Below are 26,652 nucleotides of genomic sequence, written 5' to 3'. Positions count from 1 at the left end.
TCAAGGCTTATTATTGTTATTATTATTATTATTATTATTATTATTATGAGTTGACACGGTGGTGCAGTGGTCAGCACTGCTGCCTCACAGCAAGAAGGTTGTGGGCCTGGGACCTTTCTGTGTGGAGGTGCTATGTTATCTGCTGGGTTCTCTCCATGTTCTCCAGCTTCCTCCCACAGTGAGGAGTGTGTGTGTGTGTGTGTGTGTGTGTGTGTGACACTGGTCCAGGGTGTCACCCTGCCTTCGCCCTGTGATGGCTGGCAGAGGCTTCAGCAGACAGGAGGAAGCAGGTATTGACAACTGATTGTCTGGCTCTATAATAAAAGGTTCACTGCTCTGTCTAGAGGAAGTTTTGATATTTTGGCCGGCGGGGCAGAGTTCGATCCGACACATCCGTGCAGTAAACAGGCTGAAACCGTCAGTCTGACTCCTCCTTGGAGCAGTAACACGCTCTGTCCACTAGGTGGCTCCGGAGCACCGCGTCTTCCATCTGTTCCCCCCTCCCAGCCCCCGACACGTTGAAGAAGGCCAAATCTCGCGATATCTGGTCGCACTTCGCTTCCTTTGTGTGTGGCGCGGAGAGCAGCGGATCGTTCGGAGCTTTTCTTTCCCACCGCGTTTCGTTTTCGTTGACTTTGCAGCCGTTCAACTCGTGTCCGCGGATCAATCCGAGTGCAGTACCCAGGCGCCAGTAACCCGTGACTCACGGCAGCAGGTAAAGAGCTCCAATCCAACGCCGTTAGCCGCTTAGCTGCTTTGTGCGCTAACATGTGGCTGGGATTAGCCAGTTAGCTGCTAGCGCCCGCGTAGGTTCTGGTCCGTTAGTTTTCCGTTGGTTATTTTTTTTTTTACAGGTGGTTCGAGTCGGTTCTGACCGGTTCGGGACTAGTTGTCTACAATGTTGAAGCTAATTCTGGTCGGATTCGTCACAAAGAGCGGCCGCATTTCTGACAATCTTGTGGTGTAAAAAAAAAAAAAAAAAAGAAGGGGGAAAAAAAAATCGCCTTATCCAACGCCGTGCAGTGACGTCACCGGCGCTAACGCGGGCCACAGCTCCGCGCCGGCTTTGATCTGCAGCTAGCAGCTAGGTGGTTGTCTTCGGTTCGGGTTCACTGTTCCCGGTCGATCGGCGCTAACACCCGCTGCTCCTCCTCCTCCTCCCCCAGACCCGCTGAGACGCCGGAGCGACTCGATGGCCCTGAGACGAGGACACATCCGGTATCTGAAGGTGCGCAAATCTATCGCATCCATCTCGGAGTTGATCGTGCAAACAAGCACGCTGTGCGTGTGTGTGTGTAACCACCGTGTGTATTTTCGTTCTCAGGTGTGCGAGGTTCAGAACTCTCAGAGTGACGTCGGAGGTCAACACGTTACTAAAGGTGGTGCTGGGAAGGTGAGCGCTGATTGGCTGGCGGTGTGTCGCTAGAGAGACACCGAGCAGGAAGTTCCCGCTGTGCCAGTGAAGTTGACTCTCTTACCCCCCCACCCCCCAGCAGGAGCTGTACGATAACGGCTTTGCGGAGCAGCTGATGGAGGACGACGAGTCTCGGACCAACCTGATCGTCAACTACCTGCCTCAGAGCATGAGCCAGGATGAGCTGCGCAGCCTCTTCAGCAGCGTGGGGGAGGTCGAGTCGGCCAAGCTCATCAGAGACAAAGTAGCAGGTAAAACCACCACCGCCGCCGCTGCTGCCCCCCAGGGGGCCGCCGTGGTACTGCAGCACCACTGACTACAGGACCCCCACTACTACTGCTACTGCTAGTACACACACAGCACTGCAAACACTGCATGTGACAGCAACACACGTGTACCCCCCCCAGTAGCCCGCAGTACTTCCTGTGTACTCTACTTATTTCCTGTTTCTTTTTCCTCAGCCGCTTCGTGAGCTGATTTTTTTCGTTAATTCCTGTTTTTCAAAAGTGATGTTAATGGATTTATTTCTAGACGCTATTGTGTGATGTTTTTTTATCTTTATGGAAGTGTTCATGTGATGGCTCTCTCTGATTGGATGGTGAATCTTTGATTTGATTTCTTTGATTCAACCAGGATTGGGAGGTTTTTTTGCAGATTGTTTTTTTATTATTCCTTTTCTGGTGTCCTCATCAAAAAAGATTCACCCTGAATCTGAAACACTGCAGTGATGAAACCTTTATTTACTTTTTTTTTATAAAAATAATTTAAAGAGCAGAAGTCTAAACTATGCTGACTGAGGATGAACGATGTGTTTGAGAAAATGTTTTCACTTGTCTTTTATTTTGTTTTTCAGGTTTTTACGCAATGTCTGTAACGTTATTATGATTCTGAGCAAGCGGAGCAAACTGTCCACCCGTTTCCTCACAGTGACTGTAGCGCCTCCTGCTGGCGGCGGCGCACAACATCTCTCTCTCTCGCTCGCTCGCTCGCTCATACCAACAAGCCTCCAGTTTGAACCCCTCCAGATGATTCCAGCAGGGGGCGTCACTCTGAGGAAACGATGCGTTCGAGGTCCCTCCGCCGTCGGTTCCACTCCGACCCTGCGGTCGCTGCTCTGATATTGTGTGCTCTTATTTTCTGGCTGCTGTCTGTGAGCCCGTGCGATGCGAGGCCTCTTCCTAACGCACCACAGTTTGGTTGTTTTATTTTGTTGTTTTCCTTTTTGTGTTTTTTCTAGGCCACAGTTTAGGTTACGGCTTTGTTAACTTTGTTAACCCTAATGATGCAGAGAGGGCTATCAGTACCCTCAATGGCCTGAGGCTACAGTCTAAAACTATCAAGGTAAAGTGCCACAGGTGCTCTTTGATTTTCCCTGTCTCCACTGATAGCTGTCTTATTGTTCCTTGGGCAGTAGAGGGCGATCTCTCTCTCTCTCTCTCTCTACCCCCCTCCCCTCACCTGCAAACTGTCTCATGGATGAAGGTATTTTTTTATTTTTTATTTGATTTTTTTTTTTTGCTCCGCTGTCATGTTGTTGGTTGTTTTTTTCCTCCGACTCGATGATAAATGAGATTTTTTTTTTTAACGACACGTGTTGCCACAGAACCTGTGACTTTGATTCAGTTCAGTGCGACACTGTGCCGAGCTGCTTTTATTTTGATAAGAAAAAAACCTGCCTTTATTTTGACGAGATTGTCAATAAATCATCTCACAATGTTGGATTATTTTTTATTTTTTTGTTGTATTTATTTTTTTGGTTTTATTTCATTTCAGAAAAGTTCTGGTAATGTTTTTTTTTTTGTTTTTTTTTTTTACTTTATTTAAAATTTAAACTTTGGATATTTTCTTTAAAAGAAGACTGAATGTAACTTGATTTATTTTTCTCCTGCTGAATCTTTAATTTGATTATTTTTTTTCTTTTTTTCTTTCTTTCTTTCTTTTTTTTGCTGCCGATCTGACTCGATCCGGCGGCCGACGACTGACGCTGCTCCGTCTCCCCCCTCCACCAGGTGTCGTTTGCGCGGCCCAGCTCGGACATGATCAAGGACGCTAACTTGTACATCAGCGGGCTGCCCAGGACGGTGAGCCAGCAGGACCTGGAGGACATGTTCAGCCGCTTCGGACACATCATCAACTCCAGGGTGCTGGTGGACCAGGCCTCGGGTGAGTCAGGTGACCCGACCCGCCCACCAAACACCGCACATTTCCATCAAACACAGCTAGTTTATAACTTAACAGGGCTACATCTGGGCCCCTGGGCCGTAGCTTGCCCACCCCAGGACTAACCACTCGTCTCCCCCTGCCCCACTGCAGGTCTGTCCCGAGGCGTGGCCTTCATCCGCTACGACAAGCGGTCGGAGGCGGAGGACGCCATCAAGCACCTGAATGGCCACGCCCCCCCCGGCAGCTCGGAGCCAATCACGGTCAAGTTTGCCACCAACCCCAACCAGGCCAGGAACTCCCAGATGATGCAGCAGATGTACCACGGACAGTCGCGCCGCTTCGGAGGCCCTGTCCACCACCAGGCCCAGAGGTTCAGGTAGGCCTCGCCCCTGCAGGGACCGGCAAATCAGAGCACGGCATGCCTTCTGGAGCCAAATTGAACCTCGAAAATCAAACATATCTCTGTCTGCCTTTCTATCTCTACGCACATAGAAATGTAAATAGCAGAGTGCCACTGGCATACAAATACACTACAGCAGATATTGATCAGTTCCAACAATCATTTCTAATTGATTAGTAAGGGCCAGATCAAAGGCTTGAACAGGGACACACATGGATCCCTGGGCTGGAGTCTGCCTAGGTGGTTCTGGGTGGATCGAGGTGGTCAAATACGGCTTCACCTTCAAGTTGGACAGGCCGGATTAAAAATGTTTAACAGGCCACAATTTGCCCCCATGCTTGGTTCTTAGACAGACTGGTGTTGTGCACTGACCTCCACATGGTGGTGCTGCTGCTGCTCCTCCTCACGCCATGCATCGCTTCCTGCCCCTCCCCTCCAGGTTCTCTCCCATGAACGCCGACCACATGGGCAGCGGCGGCGGCGGCGGAGGCGGCGGCACCTCGCCGGGCAACTCCCCCAACGGCTGGTGCATCTTCATCTACAACCTGGGCCAGGAGGCGGACGAGGCCATCCTGTGGCAGATGTTCGGACCCTTCGGCGCCGTGGTCAACGTCAAGGTCATCCGAGACTTCAACACCAACAAGTGCAAAGGTTTCGGCTTCGTCACCATGACCAACTACGAGGACGCCGCCATGGCCATCCACAGCCTCAACGGCTACCGGCTGGGAGACAAGGTGCTGCAGGTGTCCTTCAAGACCAGCAAGGGCCACAAGTAGGGGGCGCTGTTCCCCTAAACCACCACCACCACCTTTTTATTTCTCTTCTCTAGCTGTCAGTGGAGCCCAGTGTTGATATATTCATGTATGTTTACTTTGATTTGGGTTTTTTTTTTTTTGGTTTTTTTTCTCCCCCCCCACCCTTGCCGCCCAGTTCAGGAAGTGTTTTGTGTCCCAGCATGCTTTGTGTTTCCCCGCGCTGTGACATCATCAGCCAGGGACGGCAAATGAAAGTTTGAATGTCGGCTCGCTCACTTTGTTTCTGTTCTGTTCCCGTGTAGAAAAGCAGCCGTGTCTTTAAAATGCGTCTCTATTAAAGGTTCAAGTAGAAGCAGCTACTGTTGATTGACAGCTCCCCCCTGTGATTGACAGCTCCAACAGCCCAATAAGCTGGAAGATGAAGCTTCCGCTCACTAAACAACCTTGAACTCTGGGGGGGATGGGGGCTCATTTTATTTAGTGTTTTTAGAGTGCAGCCGCCGCAGCAGCAGCAGCAGCAGCGCTTCAAGTGTTGTTGTCATAATAAAAGGTGTCTTTGATGGAGAACCTGTGAGCCCTGCACCATCTCATATCTCTGCTTGTGTATGTCCTGCATGAATTAAAGAATGTTTGACAAACAACGCCGCTGCTCTCCTGCTAATGAATAAATAATGCATCGTTCGTAGTGATGATGGCAGTAATATTAGTTGAAGACAGAAGAGCAGACTGGCTGCTGTCAGAACGCAGCTCTCCTGCCAGTGCTGTGTTCTTATTAATATTGGTGGAATACCCCAGAAGAAGAGCCGCTGCTCTCCTGCTAATGTAATAAAACCAGTAAAATGTCTTCTTCACAATGATGATTAAAAAAAAAACTTAACTGTAGCTATATATATTATAGTAGAATACAACAGCAGTAAAGCTGCAGAATACTGCAAATAAATAAATGATAGAATACAGCAGAAGAAAAGCTGCTGCTGGTCACTGATGACTTCATGGTAATACCAGTAGAATATATGGAAGAGCAGCTGCTCTCAAGTATTGTTATTGATAATATCAGAATACGCAAGAAAGAAAAGCTGCTGCTCTCTTCATTAAAAAATGTATTTTATCATTAAAATAATATCACTGGAATTCTGACCGTCATCGAGGGCTACGGTTTCAACCTACCACTGTAGTTTGGTCAGACCAGCAGCAGGGGGCAGCAGTGCACCGGTCAGGCAGTGAGGCGCAGGGGTCGAGGAAGAGCTCTCCTCCAGCACCCAGGGTGCACCGCGGCGGCGGCTCCCTCGTTGTGATGGCGGCCCCGGTGGAGGTGATCGTGAGCAGCGACTCGGGCTCGCAGCTGTGGAACGTGTCAGTGCTGGAGCTCCACAGCGGCTCCAGCCTGCTCTCCTACCGCGGGGGGAACAGCGCGGCCCGCGGCCTGGCGGTGCTGGCGGGCCGCTACCTGCTGTCGGCGCAGCTGGCCAAGAACTTCATCAACGTCTGGGAGATACACAAGAAGGTAGGATGGTAGGATGGCGAGGGTCAGGGAGGGAGACTGGAGCGCTGCGACCAACTCGTGAGGGCTGCTGGTTCGACCACGGACCGGTTCGAAGAGCCGGATCCTGATTGGCTGGGAGCCGTGGAGGAATTCTGATCTATATTAAATATTAGAATAATAAATACCGTAATATAACACACAGACACGCACACACTTATGAAGCGATTGTTTTTAGCTGTATGCTGTTTTTTTTGTTTGTTTTTGTCTTGTTTTTGTGTTGTGTTGTTGGTGTTCTTTCACCTGTGCATAGTTGTGTCTTGGTGCCTGTTTTTACGGAGTTGTGTTCCATGTTGAGTGCAGGAATAATACACATGTAATATTGTTGAAATCAGGAGCGTTAGTCTTTCATGTTAGCAGCACGTGATTTGGTCACAAAAATAATAATGCTGCCCTTTCCTTGTGATGCATTGTGGGACGCAGTGAGTGGACTGTACAGTGGATACTGATGTTCACTGGTGTAGTGACTGTATACTGACAGTGGGCTGCGCTGGAGGACACAGGAAGTAAATCAATGACCGTATGGTTCAAGCAGCTGACCTTACGAGTCCTGCAGATGTTGGTTATTGGTGGTGCTCCTCTGTGGGCCCGCCCCCTGCAGCCGCTGCCCTGTGATTGGCTGTTAGACGTCTCACCAGCTCCCCCTGCTGGTTGCAGGACCAGCTGCAGCAGAAGATCGTGTGTCCAGGTGTGGTCACCTGCCTGAGCGCCTCACCCGACGGCCTCTACCTGATCGCTGCCGTGGCCGACGCCCTCTACCTGTGGGAGGTGAGAACTCCTTCCTGGCTCCGCCCCCCCGCGGCCCCACCCCCTCCACTGACTCCAAACACTGTGATTGGTCCAGGTGTCGACAGGTGCGCTGCTGGCCGTGCTCAGCCGTCACTACCAGGATGTCACCTGTCTGCGCTTCTCCACCGACGGCAGCCACTTTGTGTCCGGAGGGAAGGACAACCTGGCGCTGGTCTGGAGCCTGGCCAGGTAGCCACGCCCACCGCCCGGCCACGCCCACCACCTCTCCTCCATCGCCTCCACCTTCTCCACCTGTCCTGTGTCTGTCTTGCAGCGTGGTGCAGCTGGATCTAGGCCACGCCCCCGAGCCTCGCCACGTCCTGTCTCGCCACACGCTGCCAATCACAGACCTGCACTGCGGCCTCATGGGAGCTCAGGCCAGAGTGGCCACTTCCTCCTTGGACCAGACCGTCAAGGTGACCCTCAGCACCTGCAACACCTGCAGCACTGCTTCCTGTTCCTGTCCCCTCTGCTTCCTGTTCCTGTCCCCTCTGCTTCCTGTCTGTCTCCACTGCTTCCTGTTCCTGTCCCCTCTGCTTCCTGTCTGTCTCCACTGCTTCCTGTTCCTGTCCCTTCTGCTTCCTGTCTGTCTCCACTGCTTCCTGTTCCAGTCCGCTCTGCTTCCTCTTCCTGTCCCCTCTGCTTCCTGTCTGTCTCCCCTACCTCACTTCCTGTGGGCGTGTCCAGGTGTGGGAGTTGTCCTCGGGTGAGCTGCTGCTCTCGGTCCTCTTCGACGTGGAGATCATGTCGGTCACCACGGACCCCTGCGACTACTTCCTGTTCTGCGGCGGCAGCGATGGCAACATCTTCCAGGTGTCCCTGTGCAGCCAGGTAAGCCAGGCCCCGCCTCCCTCCATCCACCGCCCGCTGTCCATAAAGTTCCTGTTTGAACGGTCCTGGCCGCCTCCCTCAGGGTCTCAGCCGGGACAAGTCGTTCCAGTCGGACGGAGACGGGAACCAGGTGTTCAAAGGTCACAGGTGAGCGCAGCCCCCCTCTCCCCCTCCCCCCCTCTGGACCAGGTGTGTGAGATCTGAGCCTGCCCCGCCCCTCCCCCCTCTCAGGAACATGGTCACCTGCCTGTCGGTGTCCATGGACGGGACGCTGCTCCTCTCCGGGTCACATGACGAGACGGTGCGACTGTGGGACGTCCACAGCAAACAGAGCCTCCGCTGCATCGCACATAAAGGTAGGCCACGCCCACACACAGGTAGGCCACGGCCACAACACAGACAGGCCATGCCCACACAACGGCAGACCACGCCCACGATATAGGTGGGACCTGCCCTCACAGAGGTAGATTATGCCCCACAAATGTAGGCCACGCCCACTCCAAGGGAGGTGGTGGTAGAGGAGGTGGAGGAGTTGTGGGAGGAGGTGGTGGTGTAGTGGGTGGTGGTGGAGGAGGTGGTGTAGGAGGAGGAGGGGAGGAGGCTCCATGGTGCTGCTGTGACTGGCAGCTCATTAAGAAGATCCTCTCAGTGCTGACACCTCCTCACTGCTCACTGCCTCCTAATCCCCCTGCTGGCAGCTCCACCACTACCCCCCCCCAACCCAACATCAAGGAGGGGGAGGCTGATCCTCCGTGACAGCACTGTGATTGGTCAGCAACAATTCTGCTGTTTGGACCGAGCCTCCTCCTCCTCCTCCTCTGCCTCCTCATCCTCCTGCCTCCTCCTCCTCCACCTCTTCCTCTGCCCCCTTCCTCCTCTGCCGCCTCCTCCACCTCCTCCTCCTCCTCTGCCCCCTTCCTCCTCCTCCTCCTCTGCTGCCGCCTCCTCCTCCTCCACCAGACGGGTCCACTTCTGCTGCTGACTGAGCCCCTGGGGGCGCTGCAGAGCCACAGTAGGTGGTGGTGACTGAGGCGGTAGTGGGGACAGCGCCCCCTGCTGCCTGCAGCCTGCTAACATGTAGCACAGCAGATATTTTTGGCTCTGAACATTTTGCTGCTGCAGGAATCTTTTAAAAAGTGATTCCTGTCACTCGCTGGTCTGCAGTTAATGCACTGCATAATCCAGTGGTGGTGATGACAATGATGTGGGCGGAGTCTCAGGGCAGGAAGTTTGTTTGAGTTAAGCTCTCAGTCTGGAGCCTCATTGACATTAAGAGGCGGAGCCATCAGGATTAACTTCTCAACATGAGGGGCCGTGGCCTCAGATCAAAAGAGGGTGTGTCTGAGGCTCGGGCAGGTTCTGTGACCTCACTTCCTCTGTGTGTGTGTGTGTGTGTGTGTGTGTGTGTGTGTGTGTGTGTGTGTGTGTGTGTGTGTGTGTGTGTGTGTGTGTGTGTGTGTAGGTCAGGTGACCAACGCGGTCATCATGGCGGCGCCGGCCAACATGTTCCTGCCAGACAGCCGCCCCCCCGCCCACCTCCCCCGCTTCTCCAGACACCTGGGGGGAGGAGGGGGGGAGGGGGGACATGTGTGTGTCCGTCTGGGCCTCTACACACAGGTGAGTGTCTACCTGGGGGGGGGGGCCTGCTGGACACCTCACACTCTGCTAACTCTGTGTGTGTGTGTGTGTCCAGGAGGAGGAGGAGTCCTACCTGCAGCGAGCTGATAGGCTCAACAGTCTGATGAACGCTGTGACGGACAAGGTGAGGGGGCGGGGCTTAGCAAGTCACCTGCCTGACCTGGGGAGCAGCAGGTCACAGTCACTCTGTGTGTGTGTGTGTGTGTGTGTGTGTGTTGGTCCAGACGGTGTTTGGGGACGGTGAGAACACCAAGGTCAGGGTGTCGGAGCTGGAGGAGGAGGTCCAGACCCTGAAGAAGATCAACAAGGATCTGTACGACTTCTCCAGCCAGCTGCTCACCAAGCCCACATGAACACACACACACACACACTTGTTCCTCACTGTTGGTGTTGTTTTTTCCTAATAAATTGTCTTTTTTTCTAACCCTTGTGTCTTTGTCCTCATTGGCTCAGGCTGGATGATGCTGATTGGCTGCTGGTGTGGGAATGTGCAGACACACAAACATGAAATGTTCAGTTAAGACGTTATAAACTTGATCACCAGCGATACTTGACCTTGAATATCTGCCGTCACCAGCGGTCATTCAGCGGTCATTTCTTCTTCTGTGTGGAACACAAGATCTCGACCTCTTCCTGGGCTCAAAGTGTTTAAGACTTAATTCAATATATAATATGAGAAAAATGAAAAAGCTGTAATAGATGGGATAGATCTATAGATATAGATACAACAGATACAGCCAGAGTCATTATACAGCTGAGCCTCAAGACGATCCCACCTGGCCTTTGTCTGCTTTGACTGACATCCATTAGCACAGGTGTGCTAGAAGCTTTTCTATGTAACCAACAACCGCCAGCAGGGGTCATGAATGCAACGACTTCACTTAAAGGAAGACTGAAAAATAAATAGAAGGAACAAATACAAAATGGCTCCTACAGAAATATATTCATGCATATAGATCCATAAATACACTATATTCATTATTTACTGTTATGTTGTGTGTGTGTGTGTGTATATATATATGTATATATATGTATATATATATATATATATATATATATATGTATGTATGTATGTATGTATGTATGTGTATGTATATCTATGTATGTATGTATATGTATATATATATATATATATATATATGTATGTATGTATATGTATATATATATATATATACATATATATGTATATATATATACATATGAAGTACACGCTTTAAAAGGAGGCATTACAAAGTTTGAAAACCATTTTTTTTTGCACAAATATTTGGAACCCTGGAAATATTTGGAACTCTCACTTGGAATATAATTCTTTTTTTCCTCCCTTCAATTGGAATATCATTTTCTCTCTTTCTTCACTCGAAATATTGTGGATTCCAATGACTTGGAATCAGTAACAGCAGCAGCAGCAACAGCAGCAGCAACAGCAGCAGCAGCAGCAGCAGTACCAGCAGCAGTTCCTACCTCAGCAGTTGAACAGTCGCTCTACTTCCTCTCTCTCGCTTTATGTGGAAGAAGGCCTGTTAACCTTCTTCCTTTATAAGCAGCTCTCAGAAACTTTAGTAACTTTCCATTAGCGACCTCAGGCACAGGTGAAAAACCACATATGCATAAATATATTTATGTTGGAGCCATTTTGTATTTGTTCTATCTTCTATTTATTTTTCATGTATTTAGTATATATATCTACTATACATACATATATATATATACTATGTATATATATATATAGTGTGTGTGTGTGTGTGTATGTGTGTGTGTGTGTGTGTGTGTGTGTGTGTGTGTGTGTGTGTGTGTGGAAAATTGTGTTTTTTCTGAGAGCTGCTTATAAAGAAAGAAGGTCAAGGATGCCACATAAAGAGCGAGACAGGAAGTAGAGACTGTTCAACTGCTGCTGCTGCTGAGGTAGGAACTGCTGCTGTTACTGCTGCTGTTACTGCTGCTTTTACTGCTGTTGTTACTGCTGCTGCTGTTTTTACTGCTGTTGTTACTGCTGTTGTTACTGTTGCTGTTACTGCCTCGGTTACTGCTGTTGTTACTATTGCTGTTACTGCTGCTGCTGCTGTTACTGCTGCTTTTACTGCTGCTGTTACTGCTGTTGTTACTGCTGCTGTTACTGCTCACACACAGTCATCGTCACTCACACACAGTGTGTGTGTGTGTGTGTGGGAGACTCTGCCTCACCCCTGTTTTACACCAGAAGCGTTTGCAGAGCGTCAGCAGAGCGTCAGCAGAGCGTCCGCGTCGACGCAGTGAAACGCGGCCACTAAAGTCAATGAGCAGGTTTACACCAGGCGCAGAGCGTCCGCGTTTCAGAAGTGTCCCAGAAACATCCCAGAAGCAGTAAAACGCGACCCGTTGGAAAAGAACGCCAGAATTTATTCTTTGACGCTTGCCGCGTCCCTCCTGCGTCAATTGTAGCAGGTGGGATCGTTCCGACAGGAAATCAATAGTGTAAAAACACGGTGGATCCGGTTGATTTTCATCATAACACACAATGTGCTGTATTTTGTATTTGTATGTGCTGTACTTTACTGTGAAACATCAACGTGACACATCGGCTTCAACGCTGTTCAGGTCGGCCGTCAAACAAAAACAAATTTCACTTTGAATCTCAAACTATGATGAACAAAATGCATCTATACTTTAAATACCTGCATTTTGTATGATGCCAGCAGTTCGCGTTATTATTTTTTTTCTTTTTTACACACATCGATACTTCGAGACACTGTTGGGACAGTGTCTCGAAGTATCGATGTTTTGTTTCATTGTTGTTTTCTTTAAAAACACGCGAAAACTACCTGGGTTGTCGCGCGATCTTGCAATCCTCGCGTGAACCGATCGAGACGCTCTGCTCGTAAAACGCGCCCTGTGTGGGAGGGTGCTGGAGCGTGAGCAGAGCGTCAACGCGGACGCTCTGCTGACGCTCTGCAGACGCTTCTGGTGTAAAACAGGGGTCACTCTCAGCTCTCCTCACTGAGGTCTTGGTTCACTGTAACTCCTGGAAGGGTCTGAAGACTCAATCATCCATTTGGCAGCATAACTGGTTAGACCGAGGTCAAAGGTCACCTCAGTTCAAAGGTCACTCCAGGTCAGGCCTGACTGAGGGCTTGAACAATATCTCCAGTGTCCAGGATGAGTTGTGAGCCCTGAGGAGCGCCCCCTGTGGTGGTGAAGGTGTGACACCTTGCTGTTGTTGTTCTTGCAGGTGTCTTCTGGTCTCCAGCAGCAGGTTGCATCATGGGAAACAAGCTAACTGACAGCCACCACTGCAGTGGCCCTGCACCGCCGGCCCCAGGCGTCCAGCAGGGGGAGCAGGAGAGCGAGGCGCTGCTGTCCCAGCTGCTGGAGCTGGACGACATGCGGCTGTGGCAGCTCCACTGGCTGCTGGGCCAGCAGAAACTGCTAGACCTGCTGGCCCTGCCCGCCCTCCCGCAGCACTGGCTGCACCCCGCCAGCCCCCAGACCACCGCCAAACTGCTGCAGCGCTGCTACCACCAGGACGGCACCATCAGGGTCCTCAGCGCAGGCCTGGGCCTCCTGCCCCAGCTGCACCAGCAGGGGGAAGCCAAGCACACACTGGTTCCCAGGCCAGGTCTGGGTCGGGGCCCGAGTCCAGTCCCGGGACTGCCAAAGAGTCTGTGCCGGGACCCAGACCCGGACCCAGACCTGTTCCAGGACCTGGGCACAGACCCAGACCTGGAGCTGGTGAAGAACGAGCACCAGGAGCTGGTGCAGCAGGTGGAGGGTCTGGAGCAGGTCCAGGTCCTTGGTGAGGTCCTGGACGTGGACCCGGACCTGGTGAAGAACCAGCGGCAGGAGCTGGTGCAGCAGGTGGACAGGCTGGAGCAGGTCCTGGACCTGCTGCAGCAGCGAGGGGTCCTCACCACCTCCAACCTGGAGGCTATCCTGGTCTTTGGCCTGCAGCAGCACAGGACCCGGGCCCTGCTGGACCTGCTGATCCAGAAGGGGGACCAGGCCCAGCGGCTCTTCCTGCAGGCACTCAGCCAATCAGAGCCCTTCTTGCTGCAGATGCTGGCGGAAGCAGGTCCGGGGTTAAAGGTAAGTGACATCATCCAATCAGACTCCAGCCTGCTGAAGCCCCGCCCCCCTGACCTAGCTGTCTGTTCTACTTCCTGTGTGTGTGTCCAGACCTTCACAGACTTCCTGGACCAGGAGGAGCTGGACCTGTTCCACTGGGCACTGAGAGGTCATGTGACTGATGACAAAGTTGGAGAAGGGGCGGAGCTTCCTAGAGGAGAAGCCCTGAGGCTGCTGCTGAAGATCGTCCCCACCTTAAGTAGGCTCGGCTAGGCTAAGCTAGGCTAGGCTGGGCTAGGCTAGGCTAGGCTCTAACCACAGGTCATGTGACCCGATGATGTCATCCCGCAGGCGTGCACCTGCCAAAGTATGACTGCCAGGAAGTGACATCTCAGAGGGGGCGTGGCTGGGGCGAGAGGCCCATCATCATGGATGCAGAGGTGAGGGAGGAGGGAGGGGGAGGGGGGAGGTTGCTGATTGGCTGCTGACTGATGGCAATGTTGCCACCTGCAGGTGAAGGAGGTCACACCTGAGGTCACCGAGGGCGGAGACGTCTTCAGGTAACTCCGCCTACTCATGGCCGAGACGATTGGTTGACAGCCGTGATACCCTGCCCCCTCCCTGCTCTGACTTCTCCCCGCTCCTCTGACTCCTCCCCCTCCAGGCTGCGCTGCCAGAAGCCAGGTGTGTTCCGCTGCAGTGCCACTGGTCTGCAGCTGGAGGGCGCCGGCGAGCTAGTGTACGGGCCTCGGCCCTGGAACCTGGACTTCCTCAAGAGACGGGGCCTCCAGCCGGCCGGCCCCCTCTTCAGCTTCACCATCCTATCAGGGAGCTTCCAGCGGCTGCACCTGCCACACTGCTGCCTGCTCACTGGTCAGTTCCCCTGGGGGGGGGGGGGGGTGTCTTCAGGAGGGAGGGGGTGGGACTTCCTCCCCTAACCACCACCCCTGTGCCCAGCAGGTGGGGGTGGCCACTTCCTGTCGGTAGCCCACGTGACCGATGTCGGGCTGGAGCTCCTCCCACCCGAGCAGGTGACGTCCAGTCATGTGACCGTGGCGCCGCCGGGCTTCTCCTGCTTCGGCCTGGTGCAGGCGGTGGCCAGCAGGGCGGCGCTGCGCGGCCTGGTGCTGCTCTTCCGCCAGCACAGCACGAGGGCGCTGTTTGTGCTGCTGCTGCCCAGCAACATCAACCTGGGCCAGGTGGGACCAGGCCACGCCCACTCACACCCAGGCCACGCCCACTCACTCACACACAAACACAGAGAGTGTCGTGTCCTTTGCACTCGGTGCTGTCAATCAAACAGTTCCTCCAGTCAGCGTGCAGCTCCATCATCCTGGCCCCGCCCACCGCTGCCGAAGAGTCACGTGTTCACGATGACCTCAGCGGGGACGGTTGAGTGGGGGGGTGGGGGGTGGGCGGATCTTCCTGACGGTGGCCGTGTCATGTGACCTGTCAGGTGATCCAGGAGTGCCGCCAGCGCAGCGGCCTGGAGTTCGTGGAGACCAGCGGCGAGTGTCAGCTGATCCCTCAGCAGACCTATCGGCTGAGGGCCTCGCCAGGCCACGCCCACATCCAGCCAGAGGTCAGTGACCCCTGGGGGGGAGGGGAGGGGAGCGCCGACCAATCAGCTGCCCTGACCCCTCCCCCTCCCCCTCCAGACGTGTACCTTTGTGAACGACTGCAGCTACAACCACTTCCTGCCGTCCTTCCATGTCCTGCTGCCGCCAGGCCTCTCCCAGCTGGAGCTGCAGCTGTGCAGCCGCAGCACCTCGCTGCCTCTGATTGGCTGGCTACTCGGAGACACCGAGATCTGGCGCCGCCTCGTCCCCCTGGAAGGTCAGTATCCCCCCCCCCCCTAACACAGAGCTAACAGACCAAAACACCACCAGCTGATCTTCATCTTCTCATCTTCTGCCCTGCAGGTCCTGACAGCAGCCTGGAAACTAAAGGTAGCAAAACCTCTGAAGAGACTGACTGACTGGTTGACTGACTGACTGACTGACTGACTGGTTCACTGACTGACTGGCTGGTTGACTGGTTGACTAACTGACTGACTGGCTGGTTGACTGACTGGTTGACTGGTTGACTGACTCACTGACTGGCTGGTTGACTGACTGGTTGACTGGTTGACTGACTCACTGACTGACTGGTTGACTGACTGGTTGACTGACTGACTGGTTGACTGACTCACTGACTGGCTGGTTGACTGACTGGCTGGTTGACTGACTGGTTGACTGGCTGACTGACTCACTGACTGACTGGTTGACTGACTCACTGACTGGCTGGTTGACTGACTGGCTGGTTGACTGTCTCTGCTGTGTCCCAGACCTGCAGACCACCACCATGCAACTGCTGGGTGTTCTGGACCAGATGACCTCTGATGAACTTCGGCTCTTCCACAGTCTCCTCAGCAAGAGGCCGGCGCCGGTCCCGGCGGGCCGGCTGGAGGCGGCCGACCGCAGCAGGACCGTGGACCTGCTGCTGCAGCAGTACCAGGCAGGGGGCGCCATACAGGTGGCACAGGAGATCCTGGAGAAGATGAACCTCAAGCTGCTGGCCAGTCAGCTGTCCTGAGCCTGAAGGGAGGAAAGGATTGATGAGCATCATTTCCAGTGCATGGCGTGATCAGAAGGTCAACGTGAACGTCCCACCAAGTCCCTCCCACTCCTGTGAACGTTTTTTTTCTGCTGCAGTGCAGCAGTGAGACTGCAGAGGAAGTGGTTCTCTGTGGGACTTCCTGCTCAGAATGAAGGTCATTGGAAAAAACAACTCCGACCTCTTTTGAGAATTGTGAGGTTTGGCGCTGAAGTTAGCTGCTACGGTTAGCCGCAGGTTGTCAGGTGTCTCTCACCAACCACATCCTACACTTGAGCGGAGTTGATTTCAAGGCCTGAATAAAGATCTGTGTGACAGAGTGACTCACGGCGGCTCATTTCAATCAGAGTGCACTGGTGGGAAAAGGTTTCTTCCTGGTTCCAACTAAAAGCTTCTTTTATTGAAGCGGGACAGTCGCTGGCGAGTCATGAGTCGACTTCGTGAAAACAGGGAGTGCATTAACTTCTGACTCAAAGTTCTTTGACTTCTTGTCATTTTACGTACGTCCCTGCTGATTATTTTATTTATTTCACTCAGGTATTTGTGATTATTTTAATGTCCTTGTAAATGGGTTTTATGAATAGTGCTGTTGCAGCCGTTTTTAAATTGATAATTTTTGAAAATATAAGTTGCATAATGCAGATATGCAAATATATATATATGTATATGTATGTATGTATGTATTTCAACTTCATTCTTAAAATGGAACTTTCTTTTTTTCTCTCTTCCTGGTACTCAGACTGTCACCCTTGAAAATAATAAAAGCCACTCAGAGGCAAACTGGACATTTTGTTTTACTTACTTTCATTTGTTCATTTTCCACACCTGCGTCTTCCTGAGCTCAGGGTCCTGGGGTCTGGGGGGTCCGGGGGGTTCGGGGGCTCCTGGGGGTCTGGGGGGTCTACTGGAGCCTCTCCCAGCTGTCACTGGGTGAAGGCAGGGTGGCACCCTGGTCGCCAGTCGCCAGTTCATCCAGGGCCACACACACACACACAAACAACCATTCACACTCACACCACGGATAATTCACAGTGTTCCACTGGAGAACCCGGAGAACCCGGCAGACCCCACACAGAAAGGTCCCAGGCCCGGAACTGAAGCGTAGAAAAACAGCAATAATGATAGTTGTGTTTTTGTCTGGATGGAGGGAGCAAATGAACCCGATGACGCCGCTCATATCGCCCCCTAGTGTCGAGGAGGAGGAGTCCCAGCTGCATGTGAACTGGGACCAGGACTGAAGTCTTGAGTCTCTGATTGGACGGCACGGCCCAATTTGGAACAAAATCAGCAAAACACAACTTTGTACTACAATCACTGAATTTATTGATTGATGGATTGATTGATTGATTGATTGATTGATTGATTGGTGTCCTCTCCAAAAGTAATAAAGAATAACAAACTCGCATTATCAACAAGTGACAGTAAGAAAGTGAAGACATCTGAGATTCTGGGAAGGAGGTCAAAGGTCAAGAGGAAGTAGTGGACCAGTTGGAAACAGGAAGTAGACGTCTGCTGCCCGGTGACCTCACTTCCTGTCGGCGACTGTGGTCAACCAATTGGCTGCCGATGTGAAGGCTCTGCTTGGTCGAGTGGTTTCCGCCTCGACGCCCTTCGCCCCGATTGGTCGACCCGCAGACGTCCTGCAGTGAAAGTGGGCGGAGCCTAAGAGTTCCCATATCACTTCCTGTTTAGGAACTTTATTGCTCTGATTGATCTGATTGATCGCTGCCTGATTGTCACGTGACCTTGGCGGTGCTGCTGCAGCATCAGCTCCTCTGATTGGCCGGCCGGTTCCGCGGGGGCGGGACCTGGGTCATGTCCGTCATGGTGGTCACACACCTGGTGTCAGCGGGGAGGGGCGTGGCTGGGGCAGCAGTGGTGGTGGGCGGGGCTTGAGTGGCTGAGACCGTGGCCACGGTGGTCTGTAGCTCCGCGCTCCCAGTGGGCGTGGCCACGGCGGTCTGTAGCTCCGCCCTCCTGGCCAGCGCCGCCCGCAGCCGCTCCCTCATCTCCTCGATCTCCTGCTGCAGCTGCTGCAGCTCGCCGGGCCTGGGCGGGGCCACGGCGGCAGGGGGCGGGGCTATAGCAGCAGGGGTGTTCCTTAATTGGCTGGAGGAGGCAGTGGTGGGCGCAGCCGAGGGCAGCGAGCGCAGAAGGCTGGCGAGGGAGGGCGGCGGCGGTGGTGGTGGCGGCGGGCCGCCGTTCTCACAGCGCCCGCCGCCACCACTGTCAGCTTTGGCTCCACCCACCTTGGCGTGGGCGCCGCCCAGCCGGGCCAGCAGGCGGCGAGTGTTGAGGGTCTCCAGGCTGAAGTGGACCCGCTTGAAGTCCTGCCCATCCTTCGCGGCAGTGGCGGTGGCGGCGTCCTTCTCACACTGGTTGTTCAACACAGTGGATGAAGTGGGCGGAGCCTTGTGAAGGTTACTGCTGAAACAGGAAGTGAAGGAGGAAGAGGAGGAGGAGACCTTAGACTGAGCTGAAGAAGGTGATGAAGACGATGGTGATGGTGATGAAACAGGAAGACATTGGTGAAGGTGCTTCCGCCGCCACCTGGTGGCGCTGTGACATCACACCAACCTCTTCTCCTGCTGCTCGCGCTGCCGCTTCACGTCCTCAAACGTCATGTTGAGGGCTCGATGGATCTTCTGCCAGAGGAGGAGGAGAAGGAGAAGGTCAGCAGGGTGATGTCACTGGCTGAGGCCACGCCCCCTGGGCCTCACCTGTGACGTGTGCAGCCAGTACTTGAGGTTCTGGTGGCGGCGGATGTGCGGCAGCACCAGCTGGTAGAAGCCGTGCTCGCCTGCCAAGGTGAGCAAGGCTCCGCCCACTCCAATACACAGCAGCAGGAAGAGCCCCGAGAAGTGACCAATCCCCATCTGCAGGGTCTGAGAGGGCGGAGACAGCAGAGTCAGCCTCTCATTGGTCCGCCAGACAGAAAGTGAGCAGCAGACAGGAAGTGAGCAGCAGACAGGAAGTGCTGACCTCGGTGACGGCGAAGACCCGGTTCCCACAGGGAACCACCTTGTACCACTTGTCGTGCAGGAGGTCCATGAAACCCTCAGACTTGTACCTGCTGATGAACTCTGACAGGTTGGAGGTCAGAGGGGAGTTCTGGGGCAGCCCGATCCCGTAACCTGGGCCAAGGGGTCACCAGAGGTCAACAGCAGGGGTCAACAGCAGGGGTCAACAACACCGGTCAACTTCAGGGGTCACCAGAGGTCAAAATACAGGGGTCAACAACAGAGGTCAACGTCAGGGGTCAACTTCAGGGGTCACCAGAGGCTTGGCCCCGTCTGATTGGTCCAGATCAGAGAGTCAGGGCGTGGTCTGCTACCCCCCACCCCCCAGGGGTCTCACCCTCGATGGCGAAGGGCTTCCCCACCGTGGCCAGCTGGCAGTCTGCATCGATGGAGACCTCGTAGTCCAGCAGAGCCTTGTCCATGATGAAGGCATCCAGCTGAGGAGGATCTGCCCTGCGCACACACACACACACACACACACACACAAAGTCAGCACCTCCTCCTGCTGCCTCACTCCTCCCTCAGGAGGTGGGCGCTCCTCCTACTTGAGGGTGGCCACTCCTCCAGGAGTGGTGGGCTCGTTGAACCGCCTCATGTACTCGTGCATCTCCGGGAAGCTCTTCTTCATGTAGTCCTCAGCACTGCTGTCCCTCACCGTCCCAAACCTGAAGCCCCAGGAGGGGTGGTGGAGCTGGAAGAGGAAGAGGAGGAGGTGGAGGAGGAGGAGGTGGAGGAGGAGGAGAACATCAGCTGAAGATCGAAACTGAAGCGGTGATGAAAACTATGAAGTTGATGGTGATGAAGATGGTGATGAAGATGGTGATGAAGATGGTGATGACACTAGAAGGTTCCTCAAGGTGTCTCCACTGAAGGAACCTCCTGCTCTACTTGCTGCTTGTTCTCCCTCCACTTCCAGCTGGACTGAGGAGCTCCAGTAGGTAGGAGAACCTCCTCAGGACCTCCAGCAAGAGGACCTCCCCACCCCCGACCCCTCACCCCCTCTTCTCCTCACCTTGGCGTCGTGGATGCCCGACAGGTCCTCGAAGGTCTTCTCCCCCACCATGACGGCGGCCAGGTTGGCGGTGTAGCTGGAGAGCACCAGCAGGCAGAAGATGGCCCAGAGGTTCATGAGGAAGCGTCCCGTCCAGCACTTGGGCGTCTTGGAGGAGACGGTGCGTCCGAAGAGGATGGCGTAGCAGAGGTTGAGGGCCGAGGAGTAGGAGAAGACCCTGGAGCGGTTGCGTCCGTGGGGCGTCATGCCGTAGGGGCTGTTCCACTCGTACAGCGTGAGGAAGAGGGCGGTGAGGTGCAGCGAGACGAAGATGCCGGCCCACATGGACCAGTGCAGCGGCCACATGAAGGCGCCGATGGGCGCCGCCGTGTCCTTGCTGCGCACCAGCACGCCCAGGCTGGTGGAGAAGAAGGGCGAGGTGAAGTCCACCACGCGGCTACGGGCCGAGTTGATGCTGAAGGAGGCCACGGCCAGGTCAGCGCCGCCCGCCAGCAGCTCGCCCACCAGGCCCGTCCAGCGTCCGCCCGAGCGGGCGCCGTAGCGCCCGTCCGCCACGATGTAGAGGTCAAAGGTGAAGCCCAGGTCCCGGGCCAACTTCTCCAGCAGGTCCATGCAGTAGCCGTAGCAGCAGCGGGCGCCGAGCGCCGCCGCCGCCGCCCGCGACTCATCTTGGCCCGAGTCCTCGCCCGCTGCCCGGGCGAAGAGGCGATCCAGCGCCTGCGAGGTGTTGGCGGCGGCGGCACCGGCGTCCAGGCAGAGCAGGCCGGCGGGGCAGCCGCCCTCCTGGTCCACGTCCCGGGTGAAGACGAAGGGGTGCTCCACCAGGGTCACCACCCGCAGCCGCCCGCCCGCCACCGGCTGGCCCGGCCGCCAGCGAGGCTGCCGCCGCTGGCTGGGCCCGCCGCCGCTGGCCCCGCCCCCTGAGGCCGGGGGGGCGGCGCCAGCAGAACCCCGCCACACCTCCTGGTCCTCCACCAGCAGCTGGCCCCCCTCCCAGCGGCCCACCGTCACCCAGGCGGGCTGGCCCAGGGCGTCCCTACGCAGGCTCCACACGTGGAAGCGCCGCCCGGTGGCCACCAGCTGCTGCTGCACCTGCACCCGACCAGTCAGACCAGGGAAGGAGACCGAGGACAGGAACCTGCAGAGCAGGGAGACAGGAGGACAGACAGACAGTCGGACAGACAGGAGGAAAGACAGGAGGACAGACAGACAGACAGACAGACAGTAGGACAGACAGAAAGTAGGAGGACAGAAAGACAGACAGACAGACAGTAGAACAGACAGGAGGACAGACAGGAGGACAGGAGGACAGACAGGAGGACAGTAGGAAAGACAGGAGGAAAGACAGGAGGACAGACAGTAGGACAGACAGACAGACAGGCAGGCAGACAGGCAGGCAGGCAGGCAGGCAGACAGACAGACAGTAGGAGGACAGACAGACAGACGGTAGGACAGACAGACAGACTGGTCAAATCTGGTCATGAATAATACTTATTATATGTAGTTGAGGCCACTAGGGGTCACTCAGGAGGCAGCAGAAGCTAATGTGGTCATAGGGTGGGTGTGGCCAGTGTGGAGGGCTGGTCCTCCGCTGTGCTGACTCACCTGGTCAGGTAGGGTCCTGGTCCTGGGTGGGGCGGCTCCTCCTCCTCCTCCTCCTGCTCCTCCTGCTCCTCCTGGTGGTGGCAGTCCAGCGGGGTCCCCAGCAGCGCCAGCTCGGGTCTCAGTGCCGCCGCCGCCGCCACGGCCCTGCTGAGCAGCTGCAGGACGTCCCGCAGGTAGGAGTCCAGTGGGTGGCGCTGCACCTGGCCATAGGCCAGCAGGCCCAGCGGCAGCCCGATGGCCTGCAGGGCGTCGGGCCGCAGCGGCCGGCCCAGCACCCAGTGCACCCTGGGTAGGGTGAGGCCCAGCCGCTGGGCGCCGCGCAGTACCGCCGCTGCGCACAGGGGGTCGGCGCCGAGCAGCAGCGCCGACAGCGGCGCCGAGCTGTTGCGGCCCAGGTGGCGCGACAGGAAGTCCAGGATCTGGGTGTCGTCGTGGGCCGAACGGCTCAGGTCCAGGACCGGACCCCCTCCCTCCAGCCGAGACAGCAGGACCCGAGACTCCTCCCACCCCCCACACAGCACCACCCACACCTTCCCCCAACCAGAACCAGAACCAGACAGAACTGTCAGCAGAACCTCAGACACAACTGAGTCTGGGACCCCCGTCAGCATCTGCAGGTGATAGGGGTTCTGGGAGTGGGAGCAGGAGGACGTGGAGGAGGTGCAGGAGGAGGAGGGGCAGGAGGAGGAGCAGGAGGAGCAAGAGGAGGAGAGGCAGGAGGAGCAGGAGGAGCAAGAGGAGGAGGAGGAGCAAGAGGAGAAGAAGAATCATCATCAGTCAGATAAACACCCCACCACGTCCACAAGATTAAATGTGCATTTTTCTCTCTCTCTCACACACACACACACACACACACACACACACACACACACACACACACAAGCAGCTGTTTTCAGAGGGAGGTGGAGGAGGAGGTGAAGGTCTGAAGGTTCCAGGACCATCAGTGAAACAGCAGGAACATCAAACAGGAGGAGGCCCGGAGGAGGTGAAGAGAGGAGGAGGCCCGGAGGAGGAGGCCGGAGGAGGTGAGGTGGAGGTGAAGAGGAGGCCCAGAGGAGGTGAGGAGGAGGTGAAGAGGAGGTGAGGATGAGGTGAGGAGAGGAGGAGGCCCGGAGGAGGTGATGAGGCGAGGAGGAGGTGAAGAGGAGGTGAGGAAGCCCGGAGGAGGTGAGGAGGAGGTGAGGAGGAGGCGAGGAGGAGGTGAAGAGGAGGTGAGGAGGAGGCGAGGAGGCGAGGAGGAGGTGAGGAAGAGGTGAGGAGGAGGCGAGGAGGCGAGGAGGAGGTGAAGAGGAGGTGAGGAGGAGGTGAGGAGGATGATCCAGGAGATCTTCTGATCTCAGCTGGACTGCAGGAGGCTTCAGCTCCACCCTGCACCTCCTGTTGCTGTGCTGTAGTTTCTCCTCCTCCTCCTCCTCCTGGTCAGGTGACCCTCCCAGTGACACAGAGCATTGTGGGAGTTGTTTTTGTTCCGTGTCCAACAGGTTCATCTCACTAAGAGCCCCTCAGAGAAGATCAATGATTCTGAGCTGGAGCGCAGCCACGGATCATCCGTCTCATCCAGCCGCTCACAGCCGCCCCCTGCTGGCCGGCCGCGGCACTGCAGCAGCCCGCCGCTGAGCACCAGAGCCGAGGAGGAGAAACACACACACACACACACACACACACACACACACGCACACACACACACACACACACACACACACACAGAGCCGCCTGGCTGTCTCTGATTGGCGGGGGGGCTTCCAGAAGGGGGGCGGAGCTACAGCAGCGCCAAGGGTCCAGCAGTAGCAGCTGTTTCCTGTCTGACAGGAAGCAGATCAAAGGCTGAGAGCAGCTGCTGCTCCTCCGCCCTCAGGAGCCTCCACCACCAGCCTCCTTAGCACTAGCTTAGCACGGCTAGCGGCTAACTCCTGTTGGACTGCAGCAGCTCCACCTGAAGCTCTGTGGTCCAAAACCTCCTCCACCTCCTCCTCCAGGTGTCCAGCAGAATTAGCCCGCTGTTTGCAGCCACGGTTGGCACCTTCCACACAGAGCGGTCTCAGAGGGGCGGAGCCAACACCCTAGGGCGGTAGCAGCACCCTTTGTGACATCACAGAGGGCTGCTTTCCGGAGGTGAGCGTGAACACTGGAGGTGTTTCCTCCCCTCATTTCTGACTGGACAGTGACTGGGGTCACTTCAGGTCACTTAAGAGATTGTTTTCCCACCCGGGCTCGAGGGGTCATGTGATCAAGACTCTGCATTAATTGATGAGTGACTCTGATTGGCTGCTGCGTCACCACCTCCCAGTCAGAGTCTGGAGCTGCTGTTGACGTCGCAGAGAAAATCTTCATCATCATCATCATCATCATCATCCTGCAGCTCTCTCTCTCTCTCTCTCTCTCTCTCTCACACACACACACACACACACACACACACACACACACACACACACACACACACACACACACACACACAACAAAGAGAGTCACTCTGACTGACACATGAAACACGACTCGGCTGTGAGGAGCGGAGATGAAACAGTGTCGCACAAACTGCATCGACAACCAGCTCAGAGTTCACAACACAACCACACCAACAACAACAACACAACCAATGACAATAACAAGTGACAAAACCACCCTGAAGATACGAGTCGTCCTGAGCAACAACAGCGACCATCCAACTGTGTGTGTGTGTGTGTGTGTGTGTGTGTGTGTGTGTGTGTGTGCGCGTGTTCAGCTAATCATCAGCTGCTAAATTCCTATTAGCAGCCAGTCTGAACTACAATGTGAGTGTGACAGGTCGTCTCAGCCGGGCTGATAAATCCCCCACAATGCACTACTGCCGCTGCTGCTGCTGCTGCTGTCAGGAGTCGTTATTTCTTGGACGTGTCGATAAAGTTTTTCCATTAATTTAACAAAATGAAGAAGAAAATGTGAGAATGTCTGAAGATCCTAATGACGTAAAGTCTTTGTTTTTGTCTGTGTTCTGCTGCAGCAGCAGGTGGCAGCAGACTGTCCTGCACTCTGATTGGTCAACAGGTGAGGACACCTGTCTGTCCGTCCGTCCCTCAGTGCTCCAGGGGGACGAAGGTCATTGGAGTCGTGATGGGGGGGGACTGGTGGCCTACACACACACACACACAACACACACACACACACACACACACACACACACACACACACACCTGCTCAGTGGTTCCACAGTGAGCGGCGAGTGGGAGGGGACCAGGGTCACCTGACTCTGAGGGGGGAGAGGGCGGGATTATAATCTGGGATGAAGTGATTGGCTGTTTTTTTCTGCCTCCAATGGGATCTGTTCAATAATAGTCAGCGGTGCTTTTACTGTGAAGGTCCTGACAGGAAGGTAGAGCTGCTGCACTTTCTGGGTCAACACGAGGAGGAGTTTGGAGGGAAAAATGTATAGAGGACACACACACACACACACACACACGCACACGCACACACAGCAGCCAATCCAGATGACTGTCACTGTAGTTACTGTGAGGAAGGTTCTTTAAAAAACTGAGCAGGACTCACACAGACAGACTGACAGACAGACAGACAGAGACAGAGTGTCTGTCAGTGATCAAAACAGGCGGGTGTCACGTGACGAACGTGTCATCGCCCGGTTCCCCCTCAGGTGTCTCTCACTGGTCCGAGTGGGACCAGTGGACTCAGTCAGAACCGGAACAAAGCGGTGGTCGCTCAGACAGACAGTTGGGGGGGGGGTCAAGGTCACGGTGGTTTACCTGCGTGCGCAGCGGCTCGTGGTGCTCCAGCAGGCTGAGCACGGGCAGGTGCAGCGCGGTGGCCAGCAGGTCGAGCTGCAGCAGCTCCTCGCGGCTCTGCGGGAAGGCCAGCAGGGCGGACACCCCCCGCGGCGCCGCGCCCGTGCACACGCACCGGAACAGCGACTCCGGGTCGGCTGCGGCCGGCTGGCGTGACAGCAGCTCCAGGCTCAGGTTGTAGGGCAGGAAGTTCTCCCGCCCCGGGGGCCGCTCCCGGTCCCGGTCCCGGTCCAGGTCCAGCTCCCAGTCTCGGTCCCGATCCCGGTCATGGTCCAGACCGCGCTGCCGGTCCATGTCCCAGTCCCGGTCCAGGTCCTGGTCCCAGTCCCGGTCCCGGTTCATCGCGGCCACCGCGAGGTTGAGCGCCGTCTGGACGCGCGCTCGAGCCGCGCGCTGCGCCGGCAGGAGCGCGCCCACGCGCACCGTGTGCCCGATCCGCTCCAGGAGGTGACACGGCTGCGGGTGGAGGAGGCACGGAGCCGCCATGAGGAGGAGGTGCAGGAGGAGCACCGGAGGAGTCCGGCGCCGCGAGGACGAGCAGGTGCAAGACATCGTGCCGCGCGCTCAGCATCGCTCTGAAGGCTCCTCCAGACTCCTGCTGCTGAGGAGGAGGAGGAGCAGGAGGAGTTCCCAAATCCTGGCCGAGGAGGAGGAAGAGAGGGGAGGAGGGGGGCGATGGGAGGAAGAGGAGCAGCGAGCCGGAGCGGCTGATTGACAGGAGCAGGGAGGAGGAGGAGGAGGAAGTGAGGAGGTGCCTGTGGCTTCAATTTCTGTCTGCGTTGTCCACAACGCAGACACACACACGCTGTGTGTGTGTGTGTGTGTGTGTGTGTGAACAGCGACTCACTTTCTTTTTCTTTTTACGACAGTTGGTGTCAAACTTCACAATAAAACCCTCCACGTTTTTCATGCCGTCCTAGATTAGCCGCTTTGTGACGTCACGTAACAGGTTGGATATGTGCGTCGGCTCTTTTTGTGTCACGTGACTCCAGAGCTCCGACTCACCGGTGGTCAAAGGTGCGTCGGCCCACCTGCTGCTGCTGCTGGAGGATCCAGCAGGTTTTCCTTCGTCATCCTGAGAA

At 55.4% G+C, this 26,652-nt stretch overlaps 4 protein-coding genes across 8 annotated transcripts; 3 read left to right on the top strand and 1 right to left on the bottom strand.

The window, feature by feature from the left end:
* Positions 1–541: 541 nt before the first annotated feature.
* Positions 542–5,084, top strand: LOC142900755 (ELAV-like protein 1). 4 transcript variants are annotated; one of them, XM_076045262.1, is made up of 8 exons: positions 542–715; positions 1,167–1,228; positions 1,325–1,393; positions 1,497–1,665; positions 2,652–2,755; positions 3,424–3,577; positions 3,728–3,953; positions 4,417–5,084. In XM_076045262.1, the coding sequence occupies exons 2-8, from the start codon at positions 1,193–1,195 to the stop codon at positions 4,751–4,753; spliced, it is 1,095 nt and encodes a 364-aa protein (XP_075901377.1). In that variant the 5' UTR covers positions 542–715; positions 1,167–1,192; the 3' UTR covers positions 4,754–5,084. The 4 variants fall into 4 exon arrangements, with proteins under 4 accessions (XP_075901377.1, XP_075901376.1, XP_075901375.1 ...); XM_076045261.1 differs by having other exon boundaries at positions 1,494–1,665; XM_076045260.1 differs by having other exon boundaries at positions 543–715; positions 3,424–3,586.
* Positions 5,085–5,988: 904 nt separating this feature from the next.
* Positions 5,989–9,949, top strand: wdr18 (WD repeat domain 18). The gene is made up of 10 exons (XM_076045254.1): positions 5,989–6,236; positions 6,930–7,040; positions 7,117–7,250; positions 7,336–7,477; positions 7,749–7,892; positions 7,975–8,039; positions 8,124–8,248; positions 9,355–9,509; positions 9,586–9,654; positions 9,755–9,949. Exons 1-10 carry the CDS (start codon positions 6,027–6,029, stop codon positions 9,881–9,883), a joined length of 1,284 nt encoding a protein of 427 aa, XP_075901369.1. The 5' UTR covers positions 5,989–6,026; the 3' UTR covers positions 9,884–9,949.
* A 1,373-nt stretch (positions 9,950–11,322) lies between these two features.
* LOC142900988 (uncharacterized) lies at positions 11,323–16,939 on the top strand. Its single transcript, XM_076045637.1, has 11 exons — positions 11,323–11,432; positions 12,736–13,589; positions 13,680–13,827; positions 13,920–14,008; positions 14,082–14,128; positions 14,233–14,441; positions 14,529–14,767; positions 15,025–15,150; positions 15,227–15,404; positions 15,491–15,517; positions 15,895–16,939. The coding sequence occupies exons 2-11, from the start codon at positions 12,768–12,770 to the stop codon at positions 16,140–16,142; spliced, it is 2,133 nt and encodes a 710-aa protein (XP_075901752.1). The 5' UTR covers positions 11,323–11,432; positions 12,736–12,767; the 3' UTR covers positions 16,143–16,939.
* Positions 16,940–17,506: 567 nt separating this feature from the next.
* grin3bb (glutamate receptor, ionotropic, N-methyl-D-aspartate 3Bb) lies at positions 17,507–26,352 on the bottom strand. Of its 2 annotated transcripts, none has more exons than XM_076045199.1 (9): positions 25,532–26,352; positions 21,801–22,429; positions 20,196–21,333; positions 19,729–19,874; positions 19,521–19,636; positions 19,146–19,297; positions 18,884–19,048; positions 18,741–18,808; positions 17,507–18,587 (listed from the first exon to the last, which is right to left on the bottom strand). In XM_076045199.1, exons 1-9 carry the CDS (start codon positions 26,120–26,122, stop codon positions 17,930–17,932), a joined length of 3,663 nt encoding a protein of 1,220 aa, XP_075901314.1. In that variant the 5' UTR covers positions 26,123–26,352; the 3' UTR covers positions 17,507–17,929. The 2 variants fall into 2 exon arrangements, with proteins under 2 accessions (XP_075901314.1, XP_075901313.1); XM_076045198.1 differs by having other exon boundaries at positions 17,507–18,590; positions 25,532–26,351.
* Between the last annotated feature and the right edge of the window lie 300 nt (positions 26,353–26,652).

The sequence above is a fragment of the Nelusetta ayraudi genome, unplaced genomic scaffold, assembly GCF_046127955.1.
Source record: "Nelusetta ayraudi isolate G7.1 ecotype Tasmania unplaced genomic scaffold, CSIRO-AGI_Nayr_v1 ptg000084l, whole genome shotgun sequence".
Lineage (NCBI taxonomy): Eukaryota > Metazoa > Chordata > Actinopteri > Tetraodontiformes > Monacanthidae > Nelusetta > Nelusetta ayraudi.
The sequence above is the reverse complement of the archived record's forward strand: the minus strand, read 5'-3'. Positions and strand labels throughout refer to the sequence as shown.

Excerpts from the sequence above, each read along its gene's own strand:
- LOC142900988 (XM_076045637.1), top strand. The coding sequence starts at position 12,768 with ATGGGAAACAAGCTAACTGACAGCCACCACTGCAGTGGCCCTGCACCG. Across the intron at positions 13,828-13,919 it reads GAAGATCGTCCCCACCTTAA|GCGTGCACCTGCCAAAGTAT; the intron begins GTAGGCTCGGCT and ends GTCATCCCGCAG. Across the intron at positions 14,442-14,528 it reads ACACTGCTGCCTGCTCACTG|GTGGGGGTGGCCACTTCCTG; the intron begins GTCAGTTCCCCT and ends TGTGCCCAGCAG.
- grin3bb (XM_076045198.1), bottom strand. The coding sequence starts at position 26,122 with ATGTCTTGCACCTGCTCGTCCTCGCGGCGCCGGACTCCTCCGGTGCTC. Across the intron at positions 19,298-19,520 it reads GAAGCCCTTCGCCATCGAGG|GTTACGGGATCGGGCTGCCC; the intron begins GTGAGACCCCTG and ends CCCTTGGCCCAG. Across the intron at positions 18,809-18,883 it reads ACTGGCTGCACACGTCACAG|AAGATCCATCGAGCCCTCAA; the intron begins GTGAGGCCCAGG and ends CTCCTCTGGCAG.
- wdr18 (XM_076045254.1), top strand. The coding sequence starts at position 6,027 with ATGGCGGCCCCGGTGGAGGTGATCGTGAGCAGCGACTCGGGCTCGCAG. Across the intron at positions 6,237-6,929 it reads TCTGGGAGATACACAAGAAG|GACCAGCTGCAGCAGAAGAT; the intron begins GTAGGATGGTAG and ends TGCTGGTTGCAG. Across the intron at positions 7,251-7,335 it reads CTGGTCTGGAGCCTGGCCAG|CGTGGTGCAGCTGGATCTAG; the intron begins GTAGCCACGCCC and ends TCTGTCTTGCAG.
- LOC142900755 (XM_076045259.1), top strand. The coding sequence starts at position 1,193 with ATGGCCCTGAGACGAGGACACATCCGGTATCTGAAG. Across the intron at positions 1,394-1,493 it reads CTAAAGGTGGTGCTGGGAAG|CAGGAGCTGTACGATAACGG; the intron begins GTGAGCGCTGAT and ends CCCACCCCCCAG. Across the intron at positions 1,666-2,651 it reads CATCAGAGACAAAGTAGCAG|GCCACAGTTTAGGTTACGGC; the intron begins GTAAAACCACCA and ends TGTTTTTTCTAG.